We start from the raw sequence: 24,895 nt of genomic DNA on the forward strand, positions 1-24,895 counted from the left end.
AATTTATTTTTAATTAAGCTATTTATCGCGAAAGTTTTGATCCAAAAGGCTTGTGAGCTCTAATTGGTGTGTTGATTGGGTAGAGTAGTTGCACGATGGTACAGTTGTAGAAACATAGCGTGTGTTTGATTTTTCGTTTGCAACACATAAAAATACATTTACACGTTTTTGGGTATAATTTTGCAGCGATATCTAGAAGCTTCAAATACTAACTTCTAAACTAACGTGGTTTTCTGCCACAATTTCCATCAAACTCCGTTTTACAAACTTTGTACAAACCAGAGGCATAGAGATACAAAATTTCTTGCTAGATCTAAACTGTCTTCATGACTTCATAGATGCTGCAAACCGTAAGGGATCCAATTGGTCAATAATGCAGTAATATTGTGGCATGTTCTCAATTATGTATTTGTGGTGTTGTTTTATTGTGACAATAGGCATTTCCTTTTATTATCTCAATATACAAGTTTTAATTAAGAAAAACACTTTGTTGAAATTTCAACTCCCACTACAGATATTTGCATATAATGGTGGGGAGGGCATTTGATACCTCATGTGCAGATAAATATAATTTCTTCCGTATAGCTTTTGGTTGTGTAGTACTTTGCATTATCACTATCATAGTTATAAGTGGCCAAATAAATCAACCATACTTTTAAAGATCGGTATCATTTCAACTTACATGATGAAGCAAGCTTCACAGTAAATGTCATGTCCAAATGGTCATTGCCTTTACCTTTGCCCCCAACTGACAACGCATAATTAAGTGGGCAACTAATGTATTGTCCAAAGAATTTAAATTGACATTTATTTTAGTCAAAGTCCATTTTTATTCAATTGTCAAAAAAGCCCGTTTTAATTCATATGCCAACAATGAAGGAATATTTGCATAGTACACTGAGAATATGCTTAGGGTTGGACGTGATTTGGGGGCCAAACTGTTACATTACCCATCACAAATTGACATTAGAACTTAGAAGAGTGTATAGGATAGTTATTAGTTTCCTAAAAAAAAAAAGGATAGTTATTATTAGTCAAATTAGTGATGTTGAACCGTCTAACTTAACGGCCTAATTGACATGTGAGAGCCTCCCTTTCCCTTATATGTGTGCTAAATGAAATTAAAGATACCTTTTGCAACGCATCTTGATATTAATTTGCAAGATGCCAAATATGCACATCAAATTCAGTGGATTCAATTTTCATTGAAATATATAATGTGACACAGGTAGTAGATATCTGAGTCGCTAAACAGTTTGGTCACAACATTAGCCATCTTTGAGGGTTCATAATTGTGTGCGGCATGTGGAAATATCTTGATGGAAATAATGAGGATCTAAAAAAGGAATTAAAACATAAGTTTTGTGTATTGAAAAAAATAAATTTTTAAACTTTCAAAACATTATATGCACAATTTCTAAAATTAAGTCTCTACATTTTACTTATAAACTTGTGCATTATGGGCACAAGTTAACATTTCTATATCTTGATTTACCACCAAACAAAAAAAAAAGTGCTAAATTAAATTTTTACATCACAAGTAATTATTGTCATGACTCATGAACACTGCCAATAATTGACAAGCTCGGTTTTCAGTCATGGTAAAATTGGAACATCAATGGGAACAATATTCGTCACATGTTCCAAAATTTTCCTTTAAATTTAATTAATCAGTTGACTTATCTAGCTTGAGATTCTATCATCCACTTTGTCTGGGATTTCTTATGTCCATTTGCACCTAGTTCTTTGGTTTATTTATTGACTTGAACTTAAAATAGTAATATACTATACTGTTGCAAATCATGTGACCTCAGTTCAGCAGTCTACTCCATTATTAAAGTATAAAATTTGTCCTTTGGATTAACTTAAATCCCTTGTGACCTTTATGAGTCCAATGAGCTGCACTGACTAAAACAATTCAAAACCTGCTCTGAATAGTTAATAATAATTCCTCTTCTCTGAATTATTATTTGTCGTTTATGTCCACTGAGAGGCAATGAATTATAGCTGAGAATCGGGGAAGGAGCACCTTGATACATATTTTTGGACTCAACGATGTAAGAGTAAGAGTTTGGTTTTATGAGGATGGTTGTAACTTGTGACAATGTCATTTTAATTATTAACTAATAATATTTTCTCTGTTTTAAAAAAAAAGTGCTCGAGTAAAATATGATACTAGTTTGTTTAAGGTACTTAATATAAAAATTAATCAAAAATAATAATTATATTGAGAGTTATTATTTTAGAAAATAAGAATAAAAATTGTAATAATTAAATATTTTTTATTTTGAAAGTATTATAAAAATATTGAAAGGATCGGAAGAATTTAAATAAGCTTTTTAAACCATCCTCTCGAAATATATATAATGATGTTGTTGACAAAGTTTTAAAAAGACTAGCTACTTGAAAATGAAATATTTTGAATAAAGTAGGACAAGTCTCTCACAACTATTAGATTAATTATTTAATTAATCAATTATGGATTGACAATAATCAATTAAAATAAATTAATGTTATAATTTATAATATGGTCTATTGTATTAAACACTCATTAGTTGATGAATATTTTGAGATGACTATATTATAAGATATTCTCGTTAAGTCATCAAAAGTCATTGGCTCTAAGTATAAGGATGAATGTTACACTTTGCGAGGTAAGTTGTTATTTAATTATATCCTCTTGTGACTTATTGCTTATTATTGCACATATGAAGAAATTTACTTCTTCTTCTCTTTTGTTGTGCAATTATGATATCCTATATATAGAAGTGAAATCATTTTTCCAGAATATTCTAAACAGAACTTGTTATATACTATTTTCTTAGTGTAGTACTCCATGTTGTATTTATATTCTTTATAAGTGGGAGTATTTAAAAATTTTATTCAAAGAGTTCTATTATGGATAAAATAACTCTTGTTATTATACTATTTCATATAAATAAATTCTAAAGTTATATCTATGATATGCTAATTTAAAATATTGTTAAACATGTCTTTCTATTATTTGTATTAAATATGACCGAAGTTGAGTAAATTAAGTACAATTGTTTATGCATGATATTATTTTATCATATTCTCCTAAGCATAAACATTATTGATTTGTATAATTGTAATCTCACCTATCGTGGATACAATTATGCAAAGTTTTCTAAATAGATTAGCATTATATTGGTGACAGTCATACCCTATCGGTGTGTTGTTATTAATATAATTGTTATTATTCAATGTACCTAAGATGTTTATACTTATGTCAATTATAATTAGAATACTCTATCAATGTTTAAATTTTGAGACATAAGAATTGTACATTGTGATGATATTGTTATTACTTATTATCCTTAAGATCCTTGACTGGGATTACAATAAGTAAGTTACAATATTAAAAGACATGTATCAAATTATATAAAATTTGCATTCCAATATTAGTCAAATTAAATTAAATTTTACTTAAATATTATTTTATATATATAAATATTTTGGGTTGCTACTATCCCTTTGTTATGTGAGTGACGGACATACCCTATCGGTGTGACGTTACTTAACATAATCATTATGTGAAGAGAAATAGTTGAATATTTATTTAAAATATCTTTCATACTTTTAATTCAACTATTATTATTTATTCTCTATCAAGTGGGAGAATCCTTGCTATGTATTATGTAAAGTGATGGATATACTCTATCGGTATGACATTACTCAACATAATCATCCTTTTATGGATAAGAAAAATACCTTATTAGTTTAACTATTATTCTCATCAAGTGGAGAACATATAATTCTTCAACAAGTGAGAAAAATTCTACATGTTAATTAACTATATCTTATAAACAAATATATTATTTGTTTCATAACTCTATATATAAAATTATTGTAGACTTATATTGAGGATATTAATTATAGTCTTGATTTTCTCATAAATTATTATTCTCATAAATTATTACACACTTTCATATCCGTTTATATTATTGTAAACTCATTTTCTAAAAAGCAATATGTCAAAATCCTCAAATTTTTAACAACTTTGTTAAGAAAAAAAAAATATTTATACCACTATTCTAAATAATTATAAATGGTATATTTAGACATATCTTATATTATTTCTATTCTTTAATACTTACAGAAGCTTATGACTATTTTCTCTTATATCCTCAATAATAATAATTATAAGTCTCGTGTATTTCCGCTGCGTGTAACCTAATCTTTTCTCAAATGTGTGTAATTATAATTGTAGCATTTGAGTTTTGAGTGAGTCACTGAATTGTGAATATAGTCTCATATCCCATTTTACAATACTAGAGACTTATCTCACTCATGTGATGATAAACCTTTTACATAATCATCATACTCTGTCATATTAAGGTTACTATATTTATAAAATTCTTTGAAATTTTAACTGTGAAAAGGAGATCTTGTGTTATAAAATTCTTAAATGAAAATTTACATTTTCTTTAATTCTAAATGCAGAATATGTGGTTAACTAAGAAACCAAATTCTTGATAATATCTGCCATTGATAAAATATGTATTTATGGCGGTTTCATACTATCCTTGAGTTACCACTTGTGTTAATAATTCTGCTATGCTCATGTGCAAAATATGTGGTTGAGTTCATGAAACTCTATTAGTTAAAATTATATAACCACTTATGTTAATAATCTTGCACTAGTAATCAAGTATCCCATTGTTGAATATTACATTATTATAATATTTTTATATCAGTGATCACTAATGAGAATCCCACTTACTCTTGTTTGTATATATGTGTGATCAGTGGGAGTGTGTACACAACACTATGTATTATGAGCTCAAATGAGAAATCTCACTCTTGTTTATACATATGTGAGATCAAGAGAAATGTGTACACAATATTATTCTCATCGTTGTCATATACTCTTGTGCACGCTATAAAATATGCCATAGCCTAAGAGACTTTAAACTTTAGTCTCATTCTATTATATTGAGATATATATTAAAATTCTTTTAATATCTCAATAAGCATCATAATTGAATGCTAAAGTCAATTTTGTTGGAATATGCACAATAACCTCTCAGCATGCAAATATATATTGTGCTTCTCTTTTACCAACATTCCACATTTTATGAGGTTATAAATAATAAGTACAATGTATAATATCAATACTCCTATCGAGTATGATATTGTGTTATAGTAGTACTTATAATTTGAGATAATCATAAATGTTTGTTCATTATTGACATTTTAGTACCCACGTTAATCCACATCCTTTTTTTTTTTTTTTTAACTAAGTGTCTATGTTAATCCATTTTGGAGATTCTTGAATTTCCTATTTCTTTATGGATTTTCATAGTCACATTTTTTCTAAAACGTGGATTAATTGAATGTCCTAGAACATTTATCGATTTAGACTAAATGTAATTACTCTCTCTTTATAGGCTATCCCTATAAGTAATTACTATTTTTATACCTTTGTGGATATATGACTTTTATAGAATTGAATACTCATTGGCAGAACCACCAACCACGGACTTATATAAATGAGTATTGTAACTCATAATGATTTGATTAAGTCTATGATATTTTGGGTTAGTGGGAGTTTGTTATAGCATTTTTAATTTTAAAATGTTTGGGCCATTCTTTATTGACACATTCTTTTATTCAAGTGTATCACTATAAATTCATCATTTATTAGAAAAGGGAGTCTTTAACCTGTATGATTTGTTTTCCCTATCGGATTCAATTCATGTAGTATTAAAGTTTACTTCTCTTTCGAATCAGTGCTTTGACCATACATATATTTTAAAGTTAAAACTTTATATTCTTTTAGTAATTGAGTATTGTCATCCAAGTGGGAGATTGTTGGATTAATTATTTAATTAATCAATTATAGATTGACAATAATCAATTAAAATAAATTAATGTTATAATTTATAATATGGTCTATTGTATTAAACACTCATTAGTTGATGAATATGTATGATTGAGCTATTCTTTCTAAATTGATCGTAATGGGTTGGACCATTTAGCTAAGCCCAATGAGAGGTCCCTGCCCTCAGCCGTTTAGCTATTTAAACGTCATCCCATCAGATGGTTAAACTATTGTGAATTCTTCTAGTGCTATACCGAATGAGGGTGGTCATCCCTCTCATCCTTCCAACAACAACTATCCTTCATGAACCTAAACATACAAGGTACACAATTTCTTATTCCTTCTTTGTTACTACTGATGATATGTTATAATTTGTATCTAATGATCCATGCCTAAACACTAAAACTTTTATCAACAACAACAATTCTCGTTTATATCGTTCAACTTCACTATCTTCCTATTTATGTCTGCAACAGGTTGGATAAGATGGCAAAGGGTTTCCTTTGGGGGGCGATGAGCTCTCTCGAACTTGGAATCATGTTAATTGGAATATAGTTACAACTCTTGAACGCTTTAATGTCCCAGGTATTCGTGAAGCTAGACTTACTGATTTAGCTCTGGTTGGTAAGATAGTGTGGAACATGCTTCATAATAAAGATAAATTGTAGGTGAAAGTTCTTTCCCATAAATACATGGGGCAACACGTCTTTATGGATGAATAAAAAACATAATAAACCCTCAATCACTTGGCATGGTATTCAACATGCCGTTACAAATTTTGATGTAGGGTACTGTTTTCGTGTAAGCTCCATAGATTCATCGATTTGGAATATTTACTGGACACAACTCGGTCCCCTTTGTCAATTGATCCCATTTGTTAACATCAGTGATTCAATTATGGTTTGGAGGGTGTATGGGAGGATGGTGGGTGGAACTTGCAAGGTCTTGCCACTATGATACCAACCGATATTGTTCATTATTCATCAGCTTCCAACTCCTAATAACTTGGATGTACGACTTCAAGATGCGTGGACTTGAAGGCATGCAAAGAAAGATGAATATACTTGATCGACTGGATACCATTGGCTTCTTAAACAAAATAGAGATTGAAATGTGAATTGTAACATGAATTTGCTTTAGCGCCTTAAAGTACCAGCAAAACTCCAACATTGGATTTTTGACTGAAAGCGGCTAACAATGACCTAAAATAGAAGGATGAGAGTAAAAAAGATTATTATGGTCCTTAAACTGGTTATTCATGTTACAAACATACTCATAATTTATGTTGATACAGTTTATACAATCCAAATTGTTTTGCCCCTAAAAAATGAAGTTTAAGGGGTGTTCCGATTCTATAATCTGAAAAAAAACAAGGAATGCGACATATATATTTTTTAGGTTTTTGTATTGTAAAATCTGAATTGGTGAAAAACATATTTTTTTCATCCCATAACAAAGGAAAAACACAATTCGGATTCTAAAATTCGAAAATCACAAGGGCATTTTCGAAAGAAAAAAATAAGGCACGCGAGTAATGAGTAGGGTGGAAAAAGTAACAGTATATTATGTTTTACACGTAATATATGCAAAAAAGAAAAAGAAAAATTGGGCTCTGAAATTTTGGATGCTCAGCTCTACATAGCTATTTGCACCTCCTAAAAAATGGCCCTGCTTTTTATAGGTCAACTGCATCTTGCCATTTTTTTTGTGAACATCTTGCCATTCTTTACACTTGACATTTATAACAAATTAATCCTTGAGATTTTTTGGTAACAAACTAGCACTTTAAATAATAAAATTTAATTCTATGGGGAGAGAACTACTTTTCAATCCATTATGATAAGAGTGACACAAATAGACTACAAGAAATTAACATACATATTAGCAAATAAAATATCCTAATTTTTATCCAGTTTTTAAGTCGCTCAAACTCATAATGAATCCTAAGAGAAAAACAATAAAGTTTTTTTATTTTTTTTTATTTTTTTTATATCGTTTCTGTAATGAGATCTCACTATTTAAGATGTTTGTGAAGTGTTTTCCAACCCAAAAACCTCTCACCAAAAACTATCAAAACCTAAAGTTACCTCCTTTAGCTTCCTATGATTCTCTCTCTTCCAGCCACTCAAAAAAATGAAGAAGAAAGCATCATATAATGTTCAAACCCAGTCAAAATCGTGCCACTATTTAGAGCTTATACACGATATTGTACTGAACTTGATCCTCGACATCAATTTTGAACGGGATCGTGCCAAAACCTTCCAATATTTTAACAAAAATCGTGCCATAATTTTTGACGAACTTCGACATCAATTTTGAACCAATTTCAACAATTAAATATTTAAGTGTCTTAATCTTTTTATTGTAGATGAAGAATATGATTCAACAACTTGTCATAAATATTTTTATTGTAGAACCTAAATGTCTCTTACAATAGTAGCCATTAGCCTAGTGGCTGCAGCTCATACATGTTAAATGTGAAGAAGTATAAAATGTCGGATTCGAACTCTAACTTTTACATATTATATACAATATCCTTGTTAACTGAATAAGTTTACGGGACAAGGCCACATCCTTCTAGCAATGGTTCACTAATGTAAGAAAAAGAAAATAGTGTAAAAATATTCAAGGAATGACAATTTTGTCCCCAATTTTTCTATAAGGACCGCAATTACTTTATTTTTTTTACAATACACCTTTTGCAAAAAACTAAATAAAAAAATAAAAAAAATGAAGGGAACTTCTATGGTACACTCACAATTTTGAGTGTATCGGTACTCTTGTTTCACAAATTATATAAATTAAAGACCACCTTAATGAAATAAAAAGGTATTTGTCAATATTTATATTTTAGAAACATGAATACATAAGAAAAATTTACAAAATTTACATTTTGTCATAAAAAATAATCAATATTCATTGTTATGAGTAATAAAAGTTATTAAAAATTAAATTTTATTTCGTCGAAGCTTTTGGTATATAAAATTTAATTATCTTAGTTGTCAATGATAGAAAATAATTATTTTTCTTCAAAAAAACAACTCATTTATTATTAATTTTACGACTTGGTGTACCGATACACCCAAATTTATTGGATGTACGATAGAATTTGTCAAAAATGAAAACCCTAAATCTAATACACCAAAACTCAGTAACGTCATCATCTTTCCCACTGTACGTGCAACTTGTACCAGTCCGTAGTGCTGAACTCATCTCCGCCGACTCCGTCAGATTCAGTTCGAAACTCATCCACCTCCTTTTTCTCAATTTCACTTTTCCGATTTTCCAACGCGATTTGATTAACAACATAGCTTACCTTTTCGGTTTGATTAATCACACAGGTTTTCAATCATGGCGGAGGAAAATTCTCATTCAGAAATTTTGTCACAAGAAAATGGAACTCAAGAGGTTCCACCAACTCTTGTAGAAGAAGGAGTCGCTAAGCTTTCTCTATCACCGGAAAATGAAGAAAAAGAAGATGAAACTAAAGGTAGTAATTATATTATTTGTTCATGATCTTTATAGCTTAATTAATCAAATATATGTATCATATGCAAATGAATTGTTATGTTATCAATAGTATTAACTTTCAATTTGACATGCTGATAATTGTGCACATATAGTTATGTTATGATTTATCTCTTCCACATGCATCATAACTGGCAGCGGTGTCAATCGCGGATCACGCAAACAGAGGTCTGTTCAAATTTTAACACTGGCGCTATAGCGCGGAATTTGAACAAACTGATATTGTTTGAACAATTATAGTGACAACTGACAGGTGTTGTGTAGCAGAATTTAAACAAACCACTATTGTGTGATCTGCAGTTGACGACAATGCATGTAATTAAAAAATAAAGTAATAGTAAGTAACAACCCTGGTTTAAACATTTCATGTCACCTAGTTTAACACATTTTTCCCCATATCATAAATCAAATTTTACACCATGAGTTAGGTCATATATATTAGGCTTTTGCTGTAGGAACTTTGAATCAACAACTTATTTGAGTGAACTGATTAATAACACCTATTCCTCCTGTGATATATGGATGCAAGTGGGACTTCAAATACATGCCATGGCTTGTATCTCATTCACTTTTTCTCCATAGGGTTTCGTTCACAACCCTATCAAATTGAAATACCTGTAGACTTACATTTAAATTTCAGGGAATTCAGCTAATAAATTACAGTATCATACATTTATGTGTGTGTGTGTGTGTGTGTAAGGGGAACAAAAGCATATGGCTGGTTTAATCTTTGACGCATATTATGAACGTTGAGTGAGATTTCATTCAGTTATACAACACTAATGTTTTGTGTACCTTATTATTCTGACACATTCATGCTAGTTGTTTACACGTGTCTGGTTCAAGAGAAAGTGACGCGAGAGAGGTTTATGTGAGAATTGGAACACTTCTTTTGTTCGTAAGATCAGTGAAATAAGGAAGAGAGGTTGACACGTGTGGGGCCCATGGTTTTTTATTTTCTTCGCTGATGTGCGAAGAAATGCACAGAGAAGCAATTTTATCGTTTCTTCGACATATAATCTCTTCGCTCATGTGCTCATTTAGTTGTTTCAGCATTAATTATACTGATCACATACTAATAATTACTCTAGAACCCTGAGCGTACACTATATAACATTCATTAAAATAACAATCATTAAATAAATGAATTGTACTTATTTACTAAATTAAATTAATTTGATAAGAAATTATATACTTGTGTACTATTATTGTTGTTTGTCAATTATTGATGTTTTATTTGTCTACTATATACTCTTGGTATGTAATATTATGTACCTGTCATATTATTGATCTCAATTTAAATGCATTTTTCTCTTTTAACAGAAGTTTCAAAGAAGAAAAAGAAGAAAACTAAAAGCAAGTGAGGGCTTCTTCTGCCTTTAATAATTATTCTCCTAATAGTACATTTTTGCCGAAGTTATCATTTTGTCCTTCTGTGGTCAGGAAGAAGAAAGGACCCATTGAGCAGACAGACCCACCATCAATTCCTGTTCTTGATCTTTACCCATCTGGAGATTTTCCAGAAGGTGAAATTCAGCAATACAAAGACGAGTAAGTTGATGATATATAAATTTAAGCAATATCTGACATTTTCATGAAAATATTTTGAGTTTCCATTTGAGTGAAATGAATCTGTTTCCCTGTTTTATCTTTTTCTTTGATTTTTTTAACATCAGCAATAGAGGAAGTACATTGTCTTACCAAAGCCTCACTGTTAAAAAAACCCAAAATTTAGAGTGGCAAAAAACTGATGTTTGTATGTGTGGGGGTTGCTGAGAGCCCTAAATTGGATTGTGATATCATCTGAATGGTGGTTAAAAGTGAGAGGCAACCCTCACCTTACGAGCCAGTTTCGTGAGGTTAAATTATGTTCAACCCAAATTTTAATATGGTATTAGTGCCTATCCCAATTTTGCAGGGCCATCCATTATCAGTCTGTTATTGAGCCACCCAAGTTATGTTCAAGATGTCCAGTCTTGGATACAAGGGGCATGTTTTGAGAGTCCTACACTAGATAGTGATGTGTTATGAATATTGATTATAAGTGAAAGGCAACTCTCATATCACAAGCTGGTTTGGTGGGGTTGAATTAGGCCCAAACCAAATTCTAAGAGAGACCCAAATTCATGCGAGCCTAAGTATTTCAACTTTTTTAACTGTAGCGGCTAATCTGCTTCCGTCGTGTTTCTAGACATGGTTATTCCACATTTCATTCTATCATTAACAACGTCTCACTGAAATTGTGTTGCACCCCAAGGCTTTATGGGTCCAAAGTATTACAGAGTGATCATGATAAGGATCACATTACTTAGTTTCCTATTTCTTGCTGAGCAAGTAACTACTATTAGGGTTCTTATCCTCTATTGTATGTACATGATAGGTTACTATAGTCTTAGATATTAGTATATATATCAGTTGCAATCACTCTTTCTATCAATAAGAATCATTTCTATTCATTTTACTTGGTTTCCTAATACAAAGCTTATATTTTGAGAAGCTTGCAGAGAATAAGAAATAGTTAAAATCTAGAGACCCACCTCAAATATAGGTGAAACCAAATGAAGGAAAGTAGAGTTGTCCTCAAAGATGATTTTTCATGGTCCAACTTCATTTTTGCACCATTAACGGGTGAGTGGATTTACTTGCCAAACCAAGAAGTGCATTGATTAAGCACTTACTAGGGTGAACAGCGTTAACAACTACTTGTGTGTCATGTTCCTGCCACAGTATATAATTGTTTTTTTCTTTTCTTTTTCCATACTCATTTTTTTTCTTCCATATTCTGTTTGAACTTTCAAACTCTTTATATTTATGTTGAAATTTCTTTGCCAGTAACTTATGGAGAACAACATCAGAGGAGAAGAGAGAGCTGGAGCTCCTTCAGAAACCAATATATAATTCAGTTCGTCGAGCAGCAGAAGTTCATCGCCAGGTTGCAATTTAGATTGTTACACTCCAGCATTAACCCTCTGTTTTGATGAGTAGTTTTTGAAAGAAAAAAAAAAGTGGACGACATTGACTGTTCATTATTTGGAAAGTGAAGAGGAAATAAAGAGGGAAAAGTGGACGGAATATTAATGTGGATCAGAACCCATGTTTTTCATTCCTCCCGAAGTTAGGAAGAACACGTCGAGAAATTTTATTTTTGAAATGTACGAAAAGAAAATTGGGTTCAATCTAAATCAAATCACCCACATTCAGAGTGCTTGAAAAACCTGACAAGAATATAGCAGTAGCATTTTTTCAAATTAAATATTGCTTTCCTTCTTTTTATATTAATACGGAAATCCACATTTTCATTTCTCATCATTACCTTTCAACCAAGGAAACACTCTTATTTTTTATGTCTAATATTTTTCTTTTCGTTGTGTGACTGATTTTCTTTTTATTCTGATGAAGAGTTGATAAAAAGTACATATGTTCCATGGTAAATCATGGTGTTATATCAGTAACTCATTACATATATACTTAAGTTTGTTTGTGTCTGAGTTGGATACTTAAGTTTGTTCGTCTTCGAGTAGGTTCGGAAATATATGAAAGGCATTATAAAGCCTGGAATGCTGATGTCCGACTTATGTGAAACATTGGAGAACACCGTTCGTAAGCTAATATCAGAGGATGGCTTGCAAGCAGGCATTGCTTTCCCCACAGGGTGCTCTCTGAATTGGTATAACTTTATTCTTTCGTTCTCTATCTTGACTATCTGTTATGTTCTATGAAGCACGGATACAATACGTATCTGATACGGCGATACGTCAGTCATTGAAAAATATAGGATACGATACGTCTAAAATATGTATATCAAAAAATTAAAATAAAATCAGAACACAAACTCAAGAGAAGTAGTGTTTCAAAGGCCAATATTCTACAGGTTTGGCTCAAGGAGTGTGTGCTCTACTGCCCTTTTCTTCAAAGGCGGATACTCCCAGTAGTGACCAGTGAGTTTGTTTGTATCCTCTATAATATAGTGGTTTGTTCAGACTTCAGAATTGGTAATTGTGAATATGCACAACCGTGAATTGAATTTGCACACGAAAAGAATTATGGGAAAATAAACCAATCTTGAGAAATGCTTAAAAGTTAAATGAGTGCATCATAATTTAGATGAATTAATTAAAGTAGAGAGAGGAGGTCATTAAATTAGAAAATAGTAATTAAGGAGAGGAAAGCTAAACAGTTAAACGTATCTTAGGCATGTCGGTGACATATCGGAATTTTTTTTTAATTAAAAAATTTCGGATACTCCTTCGATACGTATCGATGGCGTATCGTAACGTATCGGATACAATTCGGATGCCTTTTAGGCGTATCGGTGCTTCATAGGCTATGTTTTATGGTTTCTTTTCTGAATGTTGGATGATAAAGGATCAACAAGAGCACATGACAGGTAGTGCAAAGATGAGACATCTGTTTTTGATGAATTGTTAAATAGATAAGATCATAAATGCATGTATTTGAGAGGAAGTTGGTAGAACTTAGGTTGGGAGTGACACTTCTTGAATAAAAAAGGTGGTTGACTGTTAACTAAATCTCCAATCTTAAGAGTTTATCGTTGACTAAAAATTAGAAGTAGATGAAGACCAAGAAGAACACGAAGTGCGTGCAACTGTTTAAAAGGATTCAGATTTTTTAATTGGCCTCTATAAAGAGTCGGTTTTAACAGAATGATGTTTGGTCAATGTAGTCAACCCTACTTAGTAGGAAAGATTTTTTTTTTTTTTTTTTTTTTTTTTTTTTTTTTTAGAATTTTGTTAATTAAACTATTTGTTTTCCAGGGTTGCCGCTCACTGGACCCCCAATTCCGGAGATAAGACTGTTCTTCAGTATGATGATGTGATGAAGTTGGATTTTGGCACCCACATAGATGGTAATACACGAAATATTTTCCTGGGATAATTCGGGTTATTGCTGCACATAATCTAAAATTACTTTATTCAACTACTTGCCATGGATTTTCTTTGCAGGATATATAGTTGATTGTGCTTTTACCGCGGCGTTCAATCCAATGTTTGATCCACTGCTTGAAGCCTCCAGGGAAGCAACCTATACGGGTATTAAGGTACTTAATAGAAAAATGCTCAACTTTGTGGAAGGTTGGTCTTCATTTATGTCAAAAGAGGACTATGTCATGCCGATGAAACTGCTTTTCTAATAATAAGTCAAAATGCTCAACCTAAATACTACCTGCTGAAACAATGTTATGTGTCTAAAGCAAGAAGTAATGACTCAAATTTTCTGTGAGTTGCGACCCAATTAACAAACAAGTTCAGTTACTCTTAATATAACTTCCACTCTCAAAGTCGGGGGGCTTTAAGAGTTTAACAAAGAAGTTCTTGTTCAATGAAATTGTGTGTATAGATCATTATTTAAAGTATCCACATACTAATATCGGAAGGAATGTGGCAGACTGCAAGGCTCTAGTTAATGTCCTTTATCTTTTACTAAGATCACATCCAACTCTGTATGCTTGGTACTTGAATGAATGATCAGATTGTGTGTTCAAAATAATGCCAAGGTTGTTACAATAGATGATACGGTGAGAACTGGTACCTTTGACTCCTTGAGGTAGAGTGTAAAATTTAAATCCACAATAACTCTCTTGTACCGTTTCCTAAGCTTCTGTATTTGGCTTTAATGCTGGATTTGAAAACACCAGAAAATCTCATATGGTCTTGGATACCCACACGGCTCAGAGCTAGACCTTCCGTCTTTAGAGTCTCAGGCCTAGTATGAATCACGATATTTTAAGGAAAATGCCTGAAGGGAATTGTCAGGCTGCAGAAGCAAGCCATGTTGGATGTGGCCTTGAGACACTAGAGTACACATCTGACATATCCAACGGTCCCTAAAAGGTTAGGGGATAAATTGATTTTTTCTCCATGTTTCTGGTTGATGAGATCCAACTTCGATTGTAGACATGATCAACACTGATTATCAAAAAAGAAAAATATACGATCAACACTTTCCTATAAAGCTTGGGCAATACTCACCCTTTGAACTAGTTTTTTGGGCTGAGTTAGGTCTAGTCCAACTTCTAATTGGTTTTGAACTAGTTTTTTGGGCTGAGTCAGGTCTAGTCCAACTTCTAATTTGGTATTAGAACATGTCCAAAATCTGTTACCAAGTCACCTGCATTAGTCCATGGTCTAGATGTTAAGTCATGGGGGTGAAAGGTGTGCTGAGGTCCTATATTGACTTAGTATTAAGTTGGGTTCTAAAACCAAACTCTAATACTGGATGTGGTAGTTATTTATGCAAGTATGTGTATGACGTTTCTAGCTGATTTCCTTAGAGCCAAATGTTGCATCTTTAAGAGTATGTATTTGTCCTTAAACTAGCGGTGGGATATTATCTAGGCTTCTTTGATTTCTGTTTGTGGATGGTTATGGGATTTTCCATTTCCGACATGCTTGGAGTTTGGGCCGCTATACAGAATTGTCCAGGGGATTAGTAGAACTAGCATGCCTTTGACACTGTACATGTAGAAATGGCTTGTGTTTCATATTTTTCTGTTTGTAATGTAGCATCTATATCTGTTTATATTTTTACTATCTGTACTTGTTTATGACTTAATGTACTTGTGTGTTTACTCATAAGTTTTATATATGTGAAGATAATGGACCGACATATTTTGTGTTTGAACTGTGTGTTATTTTGGGTTCTGCACCAATTAAACCGTGTTTTAATATGTTGGTTCCTCCAATATGATATGGTTTACCATTTAGGAAGCTGGAATCGATGTGCGCCTTTGTGATGTTGGTGCTGCAATTCAAGAGGTCATGGAGTCATATGAGGTTGAGATTAATGGGAAGGTGTATCAAGGTATGATGCTTCTATTTATTGGCTTCATTTTATTTTATTTGGTTTGCACTTTGCACATTTCTCCATCTATAATGCGCAAATACAAAATTTACATTTCTTCGTATCAAATGAAAGGGGGACTTGAATGACAGACACATGACATCTACCGAGGGGTCGTGTGGATCTTCCTTGGCGTTTGTTGATATTGTTAATATTACTGATACTGACATAGTTATTTCCCATGTAAATAGAAAAGATATGAAAAGAAAAGTGGATTTATTGGATTTCATGTTACTTGATATTTTGCATGTCGTGATAATCCTACCGCAACTATTGTTAGGATCGTTTACAACCATAACTAACGAAAGTTAGTTACACCAATTTTCTATAAACAAAATAGGGATAGAGCCTAAACTGAAACAATATTGGCATCTAAATTTTCTTCTCCTCCTCTGCCTTAACATGCCGTCAGTACACTTCCAATCAATGTCACATCCCTGTACGGTGACTTCTGCATTTGGATTAGTAATTTCAGCTCCATCAGTGTCATTCTTGCATGCGATTGTAGGCAAGAGCTCGATGCAAGGAACTTTCCGTAATGGTGTCAATGGATTATTTGGTTGAACCCTGTATAGGTTTAAATAAGTGATACCAAATAATTGTTTTTCCCACTCATTTTTTCCTTTTATATATATATATATATATATATATATTTTTTTTTTTTTGTCTGTGTACTTCATTATACTGTTTACCAGTATTATGTGTCTCATGGATTGTGATGTATAATGCAATCACATTGCCATTGCAGTTAAGAGTATACGGAATTTGAATGGACATAGCATTGGCCGCTATCAAATTCATGCTGGTAAATCCGTTCCCATTGTGAAAGGTGGAGAGCAGACAAAGATGGAAGAGGGGGAATTCTATGCAATTGAAACCTTCGGGTCAACTGGTAATAGTAGCTTCTTTAGGTGTTAGACATTGTTATATTGGATTTAATAATGCATGATAGAATATTCACTAAATGTTATGTTCAGGGAAAGGGTATGTACGAGAAGACCTGGAATGCAGCCACTACATGAAAAACTTTGATGTTGGTCATATGCCGCTGAGATTGCCCAGAGCTAAGCAACTATTAGCGACTATTAACAAGAACTTCTCCACTTTGGCCTTTTGTAGGCGATATTTAGATCGCCTAGGAGAGACTAAATACTTAATGGCATTGAAGAACTTGTGCGATGCTGGCATTGTTCAGGTACGTTACAGGAGCTACAATCAAGAAATTTTGTGGTTAGTTTTTATTTTGTTAAAATTGCATGTGTAAATGGTTGCAATGAGAAGATAGTTATTTGTTACTCATAGCTTTGATGGGCATGACTGCCGTATATTACTCAATCAAATATTTTTACTCGATATCCCCTGGCAGGCAAATATGTAGTTCTGTTTAACATGATTATATGCTGTCCTTACATTAATATTTACTTGTTTAAATTATAAGTATGAATGACTAATTTCTGCTCCCTTACATGCAGCCTTATCCTCCTCTATGTGATGTGAAAGGAAGCTATGTATCACAGTTTGAACATACAATCCTACTCCGACCAACATGCAAAGAAGTCATATCAAAGGGTGATGATTATTAATGCGATCTTTAAGTGTATTTTGTTTAGATACATAATATGACTTTTTCTTATAAACTGTTCACCATACCATCCAAACTTGGGTTTTGCAACGTAAGTGTACCTGTAGAGTTTTACATTACTCTTTTATCTTGTCAATCGGAACTTTATTACTTTAAGAGGTTCAACCTAACTAAACCATTTTCTTAACATCATATCATATTTACAAAATTTATCCGTTTAATCTGGCCTGGTTACGCAAAAATGCTATCATGTGGTGTCTAATTTCTTCAGACACCATTTATTTAAGTTAGAAATGCTAACTTTCTTTCAGGGATTTTCTTATTAATATATTTTTTGTGGGGTGTGTGTGGATGGTGGGGTGGGGGGATGGGATTTGGTTAAACCTCTGTAGCCTCTTGATCCTATTAAGTGTAAATCCTATATAAATTTCATCAAATAAAATAATGAACATTAGAGTAAATGTTGAAAAAAAACTGTTGCCGGCACTTCTTATAAACACAGTTTAGTTCAACAATAATTTATGCGCCAATTAAGCACACTAAATGTTGATCATAATCTATAAGTGGGGATATGAGAACTAGTCACTATCCTTCCACGGAACAAACAAGTTCCCACATGTTTGATTGGTGTTTTAGACATAGATTATTCTTTAGTTGAATAACTTGCATATTGTACACGTGTTTCCTGTGGTTTGTGTTTTGACCTTTTTTTTTTCTTGCCAATAATTCAAAAGTTAAATATGTTTTTGGTTTTTATAAATATACAAACTTTTTGTTTGTCTTCTAAAATTTTCTTTCGACCTTTAAGTCAACTCATGTATTTTTTAATAAAATATTGAAAAAATGTGGTGAATATTGTAAAACTCTCTCCTCAAAAAAGTTAGAATTTTTTAATAAAACATAAATTAAATATGAATTTTTAACCATCAAAAATATAAAAATTCATGTTTCGTTAAAAAATCTCTTTTTTGGGAGAGATTATTATAATATCATAAACTTTTATGCAAAATTTTATTCAAAAATATGTATTTTACATATGAATTTATTTAAAATGAGGGATTAAAAGTGAAGATAATTTTTTTTTAGGGATTAAAAATTGAAAATTTTTTTTTGAGGAATTAAAACAAAGAAGTTGGTATATTTATAAAGACAAAAATATATTTAACCCATAATTTAACTAGAGTAGGAAAAACTTGTAATGGTTTGTTTGTAGTCGTAGTATTAAATAAGTATTGAGATAAAAGATTGCTACATCAAGTAGTATTGGAACGAGCCTGACTATGAGATATACTTGCTTAATCACAAGTTCAAATAAATATTATTTGGACACACAGATAAAACTAAGAAAAAAAGAATACAATTGAATAATGTCACACATACAAAACTAAGAAAAAAAAATACAATTGAATAATGTCAATGAATAAATAAGTTTTTTTTTTAATTTTATAGGTGAGTGTCTAAGTAGTATTAATTTGTGGTTGTGTTCATGAAAGATTTTCTTCCCTTGCCTGTAAAAGATGAGCAATTTGGATTAAAAGGTGAAGCAATGTTGTTATCAGCAACCCCAGAAAACATCATCCCCCACTGTGTCTCTTTTCAGATTCTTCAACACCCAGAACCCTGAAACCCCGATTTTTCCAACTCCCTTCTCAAAATGCAAAATGGGAGATCAATCGATAAGTGCTTCTTCATTGGTTTTGCTTAAGCGCTCATACGGGAATTTCTCTCCTTTAAATCCCAAGCTTATCACCTTTTTATTTTTATTTTTATTTTTAATTAGTTTGGATTACACATAATCATATTTAAATTCTTTGAATATCTAATTTATTTTTTGAAACAATCAAATTGATTTGATCATAAAATGAAATAAGATAATTTTCTACTCTGGGTTAACCTAACCCTGTTGTTTTCTTGTTCCTCCATATATATAACAAGACAACGAAACAGTTTACTCATAAAACACAAGTTAGTAGCTTCAGAATTAGGGTTCACACACACTCTTAATGGGTTCTGTTCAAGGGGATCGAGCTTTGGAAGAAACGGTAGGTTCGGTTGTATGTGATACTACTATCAAGACAAATAAGCCTGTTATTTTTCGTTATTATTCCAGAATGAAAAAGAGTACAATTGTGGCCGAGGAAGTGAAACCGAAGGAGAATCATGGTGGTGGCAGGAAAAGAAAGACAATTTCTAGTTCTCAAGAGGAGGTAAAGGGTAGTAGTAGTAGTAGTAGTAGCAGCAGCTGCGCTAGAAAAAGTAAAGGGAGTGATGCTGGAAAGAGTAAACATAAAACCATTCATCAGATAACTGGTTAGTTAGTAGTTTATGATTATTCATTGCACTTCTCATATGGTTACACTTCTCTGCACTTTTTCATTTGCAATATATCCGCCATGTTTCTAGTTTCTACCATATGCCGTAATGCCATGATTTTTGGTTTGTCGCCATCCAACATAACATTAGTTCTCTAGTTATATATATAAGTGGCATATTTAATTTGTTCAATCTTTGTTGGATTAAGTGTAATGGAGTCCTAATTTAGAGACTAATTTGATGAAATTTTGCACAATTTGATGGATTAAGTTGTGACACTCTGCATTGTTGAAGAACTACATCGATGATAGAAATTTGTCATGTAATGAACTGATGGAGTCTATATCTTTGGAGTATTAAAATAGGGGTTAGGGGTTCTAGAATAAACATGAGTTGTGGTCCTATCATCCACCAATATGGCCCTTTGAAGCTCCTTGTTGTTTTACAAGTCAATGTTAACTTTGTCTATTGTTCTCATCTCACACGTTCCTTCTTCATAGTATACATGTTTGATTATTAATTGCATGAAATATTTCAATGAAAATAAACAAAAAATCTAAAAGGAGTGTATTAAGGGCGAGAGAGATGGCATACCCCGCATCCTTTGTCCTTGGTCGACTTATTTTGAAACTACGGTGTCTTTCAGTCTCTTGTTTTACGTGACCATTAGAAAAGGTGGATGCTAATTCTACCATATCATCTATGGTGATGTAATCGGGGTTGATGTCTGCCCTAAACCGTTGCTATCATCTTAACTGATGTCGGTGTTAACTGTCCACACTATCTGGGACTCTATTTTTGTTTGAGTTGGGCTATTGACAGAAGGCATGCGAATTATTATTTTGTTAAGGTAAACTATATTTACCTCTGCAGTCAAAAATTTGTTGTTGATTGTAATTGTAGTCCTTCAATTTCGAAGGACTGTATTATACGGTTGTATGAGAACTATAGATATTTTAATGTCATAATTGTTTGTGATGGAAAAGAACACAAGGTTCAAAAACTTATTTCAATAGATGTTTTAGAAGTAGAATCATACTAAATGTCTTCATTCAATCAGCTCTTGGGTCCATATTGGTATGGTTCTAGAGCTTTGGAAGCTATTTGATAGCATCTGAATACAATGAAAGGTATTCTCATAAATATCTATGTTGTATTTTTTCTGTTTATGCAACTAAATCCCGTATCAATCTCAAAATTGTGGTTGGGTTACTTATATGACAAAGGGAAATCCGTGGATGGTTGTTGACTTTGTAGTTTTGCATAATATGATATATGTTGTCACTGACAAGGCCAACATAGGGGGGTACTCAGCTTGAATTCTGCAAATATTAAATTTCTAAAACTGAAGAGTATTCCCAATAAAACTTCCTTATACTTTTGGTTGGTTAACTGTGATGAACAACTTTTAGTGGTTGATTCAAGGTTGAATGTGTACAAGATAGACTTCTCAACCATGAATTATGTCAAACTAGAAACACTGGGCGACATTGCATTATTTAATGTTTCGAACACAAACTGTTATGCATTGAGCAACCCGAACAGGTGAGGATATGAGAGCAACTCTGTGTATGCCATCAGTTCTTCATCTACACTATGTAGAGTGTATTCAGGGGATGATAAAAAATTGTAAAAATGCATTACGCTTCCAGCTCCTCATGGATCACATTCCCTGATGTTGGATTGTTGTTTTAGACATCTACGATATGAGGTTGATTTTTCTCCAGTTGAGTAACTTGCATATTGTACATCGTGTTACTTGTGGTCTTTTGCGCTTCTACCTATTTCCTTTTTGTTTGCCAAAATTGGACTAGAGTAGGAAAAACTTGTTATGGTTTGTAGTTTCAATATTAGACAAGTATTGAGATAAAGAAAGAATCAAATACATTAATTATAACTAGTGTTGAAAATAATTTAGACGTGCATCAGAATTAATAGTTTGTATACTCTTGCTTTTTTCTGTTTTCATTTTTACTAATAAAATAAGGGAAATGCTAACAAACCCTTGTGCACTTGATAAGAAGTTTTAAGTATTAACATGGAATTTGTGTATTCAATACATTTTCAACCCAGCAAATATATCAATCACTCACCCAAAAAACACATACCCACTATGTCTCCATGGTCTTGCTGGAAATTGTTTGAATGAAGTGGTTGTGTTGTTGAAGAGGACACTGATCCTTGGGTCAGAGGGGGGCGTTGTACGACCGTGGTGTCTGACGATATGACTACAAGGGTTGTCTAGCGTTGTCTAGCCCCTTTAATTTTCAGTTTAACGAGAAATTATCCTTTAACCCGAAAGAATTCAGTTATGATATAGGATACCTATCCAGAAGTTTTTCCCACTTCTTCGACGTTGAGGAAATCATGAGCAAAATTCCAAAATTAGATTCAACAACAGGGCTCATTTTCTGGATTTTCAGTTTAATTCCCACTTCTTTGACATTTTGAATTCTGGAAATTGATAAGTTCAGCAAAAATCCCTTTCTTCTTAGATTGATACTAGAGTTTATGGAAATTGATTGATAACAAAGTAGTGGTAAGATGTGAATTCTTTATGGAAGAAGTCATGAGCAATCAGTGAGTTATTTTTACGTTTTTTTTTTTAGATATGCAAATTTTCTCTATTTGCGTAATGATTGTCGAAATTAACATGATTATTGTTTTTTTTTTTATTGCTAATGAAATCCATAAAAAGTTATCTGTGTCGTTGTGACCCGTTTCCAATCTCCTGGGTGAAGAAGATGAAGTTCTGGAAAATATATGGGGCTGGAAAAATAATTTAGTGTGGTCAGTCTATGGTAATCACATATGGCCCGTTTTGATCTACAATGGATGATAATATTTCATATATGTCGTGACATTTTTTTTATTGTTTAATTATCCAAGCGTGTGTCCATGTATGCAATATGTTAGCCACGTGTCAAAATTAAACGTCATAGGACGATTACCACGAAAAGTATTGTACTGAACACAACAAATCCTCCAAGAAGTTAAAACAAAATTGAAACGCATTTTTAAGGTGCACAAACTTGTAAGTGACGTAGAGCTACCCAAATCAAACAATTAAAACCACAGCTAGACCATTAGAAGAAAGACAAAAATAAACTAGGAACAAAACCTATCCCGGAGAACATAGAGAAAAGTTCATTAATTGATAACAATGGCATTTTGTTCAAGCCAAACTCGTATAGTATGCTACTCGTTGTTCTTGTGTTTGTTATTGTTTCAGTATTTTTCTTTAACTTTTTGGTGCATTAGAATCTTCTCTTCATCTGACCTAGCTAACTGTAACTTTAACAGCTACTGATAACTAAATTCTGCTTTCCGAACCTGTCTAGATATATGTCAGGTTCTTCGCTGTATGAAGGAATTGGTAATAAGGTTTTTGATTGAGAGATTAGGCTGATTGGAAAGAAAGAGAATTCTGATTTTGGAAATACACATGTATTCTGAATCATACTGTGCGGTGACTATGCTCGGAGACTTATGTTTTTGACCTGTGAGGAGTATACTTAATTTTGGCCGTAGAAGACTATCATGGATTTGGGGCAGAAGACTATCAGTTTGAAATGAATACTGCATATTACTGCATTGCAAGGACTTCTGTAAGGAGTAGTTGTAAGTCAGAATGATGGAAAGATATAATTCAACCTCCAAGTGGGAGAGACAGAATGATCAGTTAAGTCGTGCCCCGTAAATTTTTTTCAAGCAGCACTGTGCGGTCTTCAACGAGCGGAGAGGGGGGTAACTTGAGAAAACTAGAAAGTGACCGTTCATATCGCTATGCTTACCGCCAAAAGGAAGTGGCTAACAGATTGGGGGAGATGTTATACGAGGGATTAATTACGCATAGCACTGGTCCCTTCTCGAGCCCAGTTATTCTTATAAAAAAGAATGATGGACCTTGAGGATTATAGGACACTAAATAAGGCGATGGTGCATATCCTCTTACTATGGTTAAATGACTTGCTCAATGAACTGGATGGTTTCAGTAAAAATAAGGATTTGGTTCTGAATAGCTTGGGAGATTAACTCTGAGCATTTTGTACGATGATAAAAATATACAAAGGGAATCCTTTTGACACAAGGGACTAAACTGTCCTATATCAATCTAATTACATCAGAGACTTGATTAAAAGTGTATATCTCATTCAGAGTTATATACATAGAAATAACAAATATTTATGTAGAGGAAATAAGGGAGAGAAATAACAAATATTCTTCACCATTATCTCAACAATTCCCATTACTTTTCCAAGAATATTGACCTCAAATCTAGGTTCCCTCAAACTAGAGTTAAGGAAGAGTACTTTCATAAAACGGATTTTAGAACACATAAAGGTTCTTCGGAAAAAAAGAACACATAAAGGTCACCGTCAAAAGTCTGTTAATACACTGCGAATTAAAATAAGATAATATTTTACAAGAACTGCTACATCAATTGTATTTGAGCCTTCAGGCACTGAGGGAGCTTATTAAAATAAGCTGAAAACAGCTTATGAGTTTGTATCTTTCGTAACCTCGCCAACAAATGTTCCTGCTGATTCCCTGGCTTCTTTAAGCTTGATCCCTACATTCAATTTGTACTTGAACAAACATAGATAGACACAATGAAAGAAAAATAGTTCACAAGCCTGGATAAAAGGAGAGGATTGTGTTAGGCAGTCGACAGCCAACACAGAAATTTGTCGAATCTCTATGACATGGATCAAATACGTAATAATCACTTATAGCATAATGACTTATCATATAATTGCTTATGT

The 24,895-nt window shown here is 32.5% G+C and overlaps 2 protein-coding genes across 3 annotated transcripts; both read left to right on the forward strand.

Annotated features, from left to right (window-relative positions):
- Positions 1–8,946: 8,946 nt before the first annotated feature.
- Positions 8,947–18,005, forward strand: LOC25485300 (methionine aminopeptidase 2B). Of its 2 annotated transcripts, XM_013614492.3 has the most exons (12): positions 8,947–9,081; positions 9,187–9,335; positions 10,697–10,733; positions 10,817–10,924; positions 12,206–12,305; positions 12,895–13,040; positions 14,149–14,240; positions 14,338–14,432; positions 16,099–16,195; positions 16,983–17,126; positions 17,212–17,429; positions 17,707–18,005. In XM_013614492.3, the coding sequence occupies exons 2-12, from the start codon at positions 9,197–9,199 to the stop codon at positions 17,815–17,817; spliced, it is 1,287 nt and encodes a 428-aa protein (XP_013469946.2). In that variant the 5' UTR covers positions 8,947–9,081; positions 9,187–9,196; the 3' UTR covers positions 17,818–18,005. The 2 variants fall into 2 exon arrangements, with proteins under 2 accessions (XP_013469946.2, XP_013469945.2); XM_013614491.3 differs by lacking the exons at positions 8,947–9,081; positions 9,187–9,335; positions 10,697–10,733 and adding an exon at positions 11,871–12,001 and having other exon boundaries at positions 10,811–10,924.
- A 1,054-nt stretch (positions 18,006–19,059) lies between these two features.
- Positions 19,060–24,553, forward strand: LOC25485301 (uncharacterized). The gene is made up of 2 exons (XM_013614493.3): positions 19,060–20,126; positions 23,471–24,553. The coding sequence occupies exons 1-2, from the start codon at positions 19,820–19,822 to the stop codon at positions 23,536–23,538; spliced, it is 375 nt and encodes a 124-aa protein (XP_013469947.2). The 5' UTR covers positions 19,060–19,819; the 3' UTR covers positions 23,539–24,553.
- Positions 24,554–24,895: the final 342 nt, after the last annotated feature.

This window comes from Medicago truncatula, chromosome 1, assembly GCF_003473485.1.
Source record: "Medicago truncatula cultivar Jemalong A17 chromosome 1, MtrunA17r5.0-ANR, whole genome shotgun sequence".
Classification (NCBI taxonomy): Eukaryota; Viridiplantae; Streptophyta; class Magnoliopsida; order Fabales; family Fabaceae; genus Medicago; species Medicago truncatula.

Excerpts from the sequence above, each read along its gene's own strand:
- LOC25485300 (XM_013614492.3), top strand. The coding sequence starts at position 9,197 with ATGGCGGAGGAAAATTCTCATTCAGAAATTTTGTCACAAGAAAATGGA. Across the intron at positions 14,241-14,337 it reads TTTTGGCACCCACATAGATG|GATATATAGTTGATTGTGCT; the intron begins GTAATACACGAA and ends TTTTCTTTGCAG. Across the intron at positions 17,430-17,706 it reads GCGATGCTGGCATTGTTCAG|CCTTATCCTCCTCTATGTGA; the intron begins GTACGTTACAGG and ends CCTTACATGCAG.
- LOC25485301 (XM_013614493.3), top strand. The coding sequence starts at position 19,820 with ATGGGTTCTGTTCAAGGGGATCGAGCTTTGGAAGAAACGGTAGGTTCG. Across the intron at positions 20,127-23,470 it reads AACCATTCATCAGATAACTG|ATATATGTCAGGTTCTTCGC; the intron begins GTTAGTTAGTAG and ends GAACCTGTCTAG.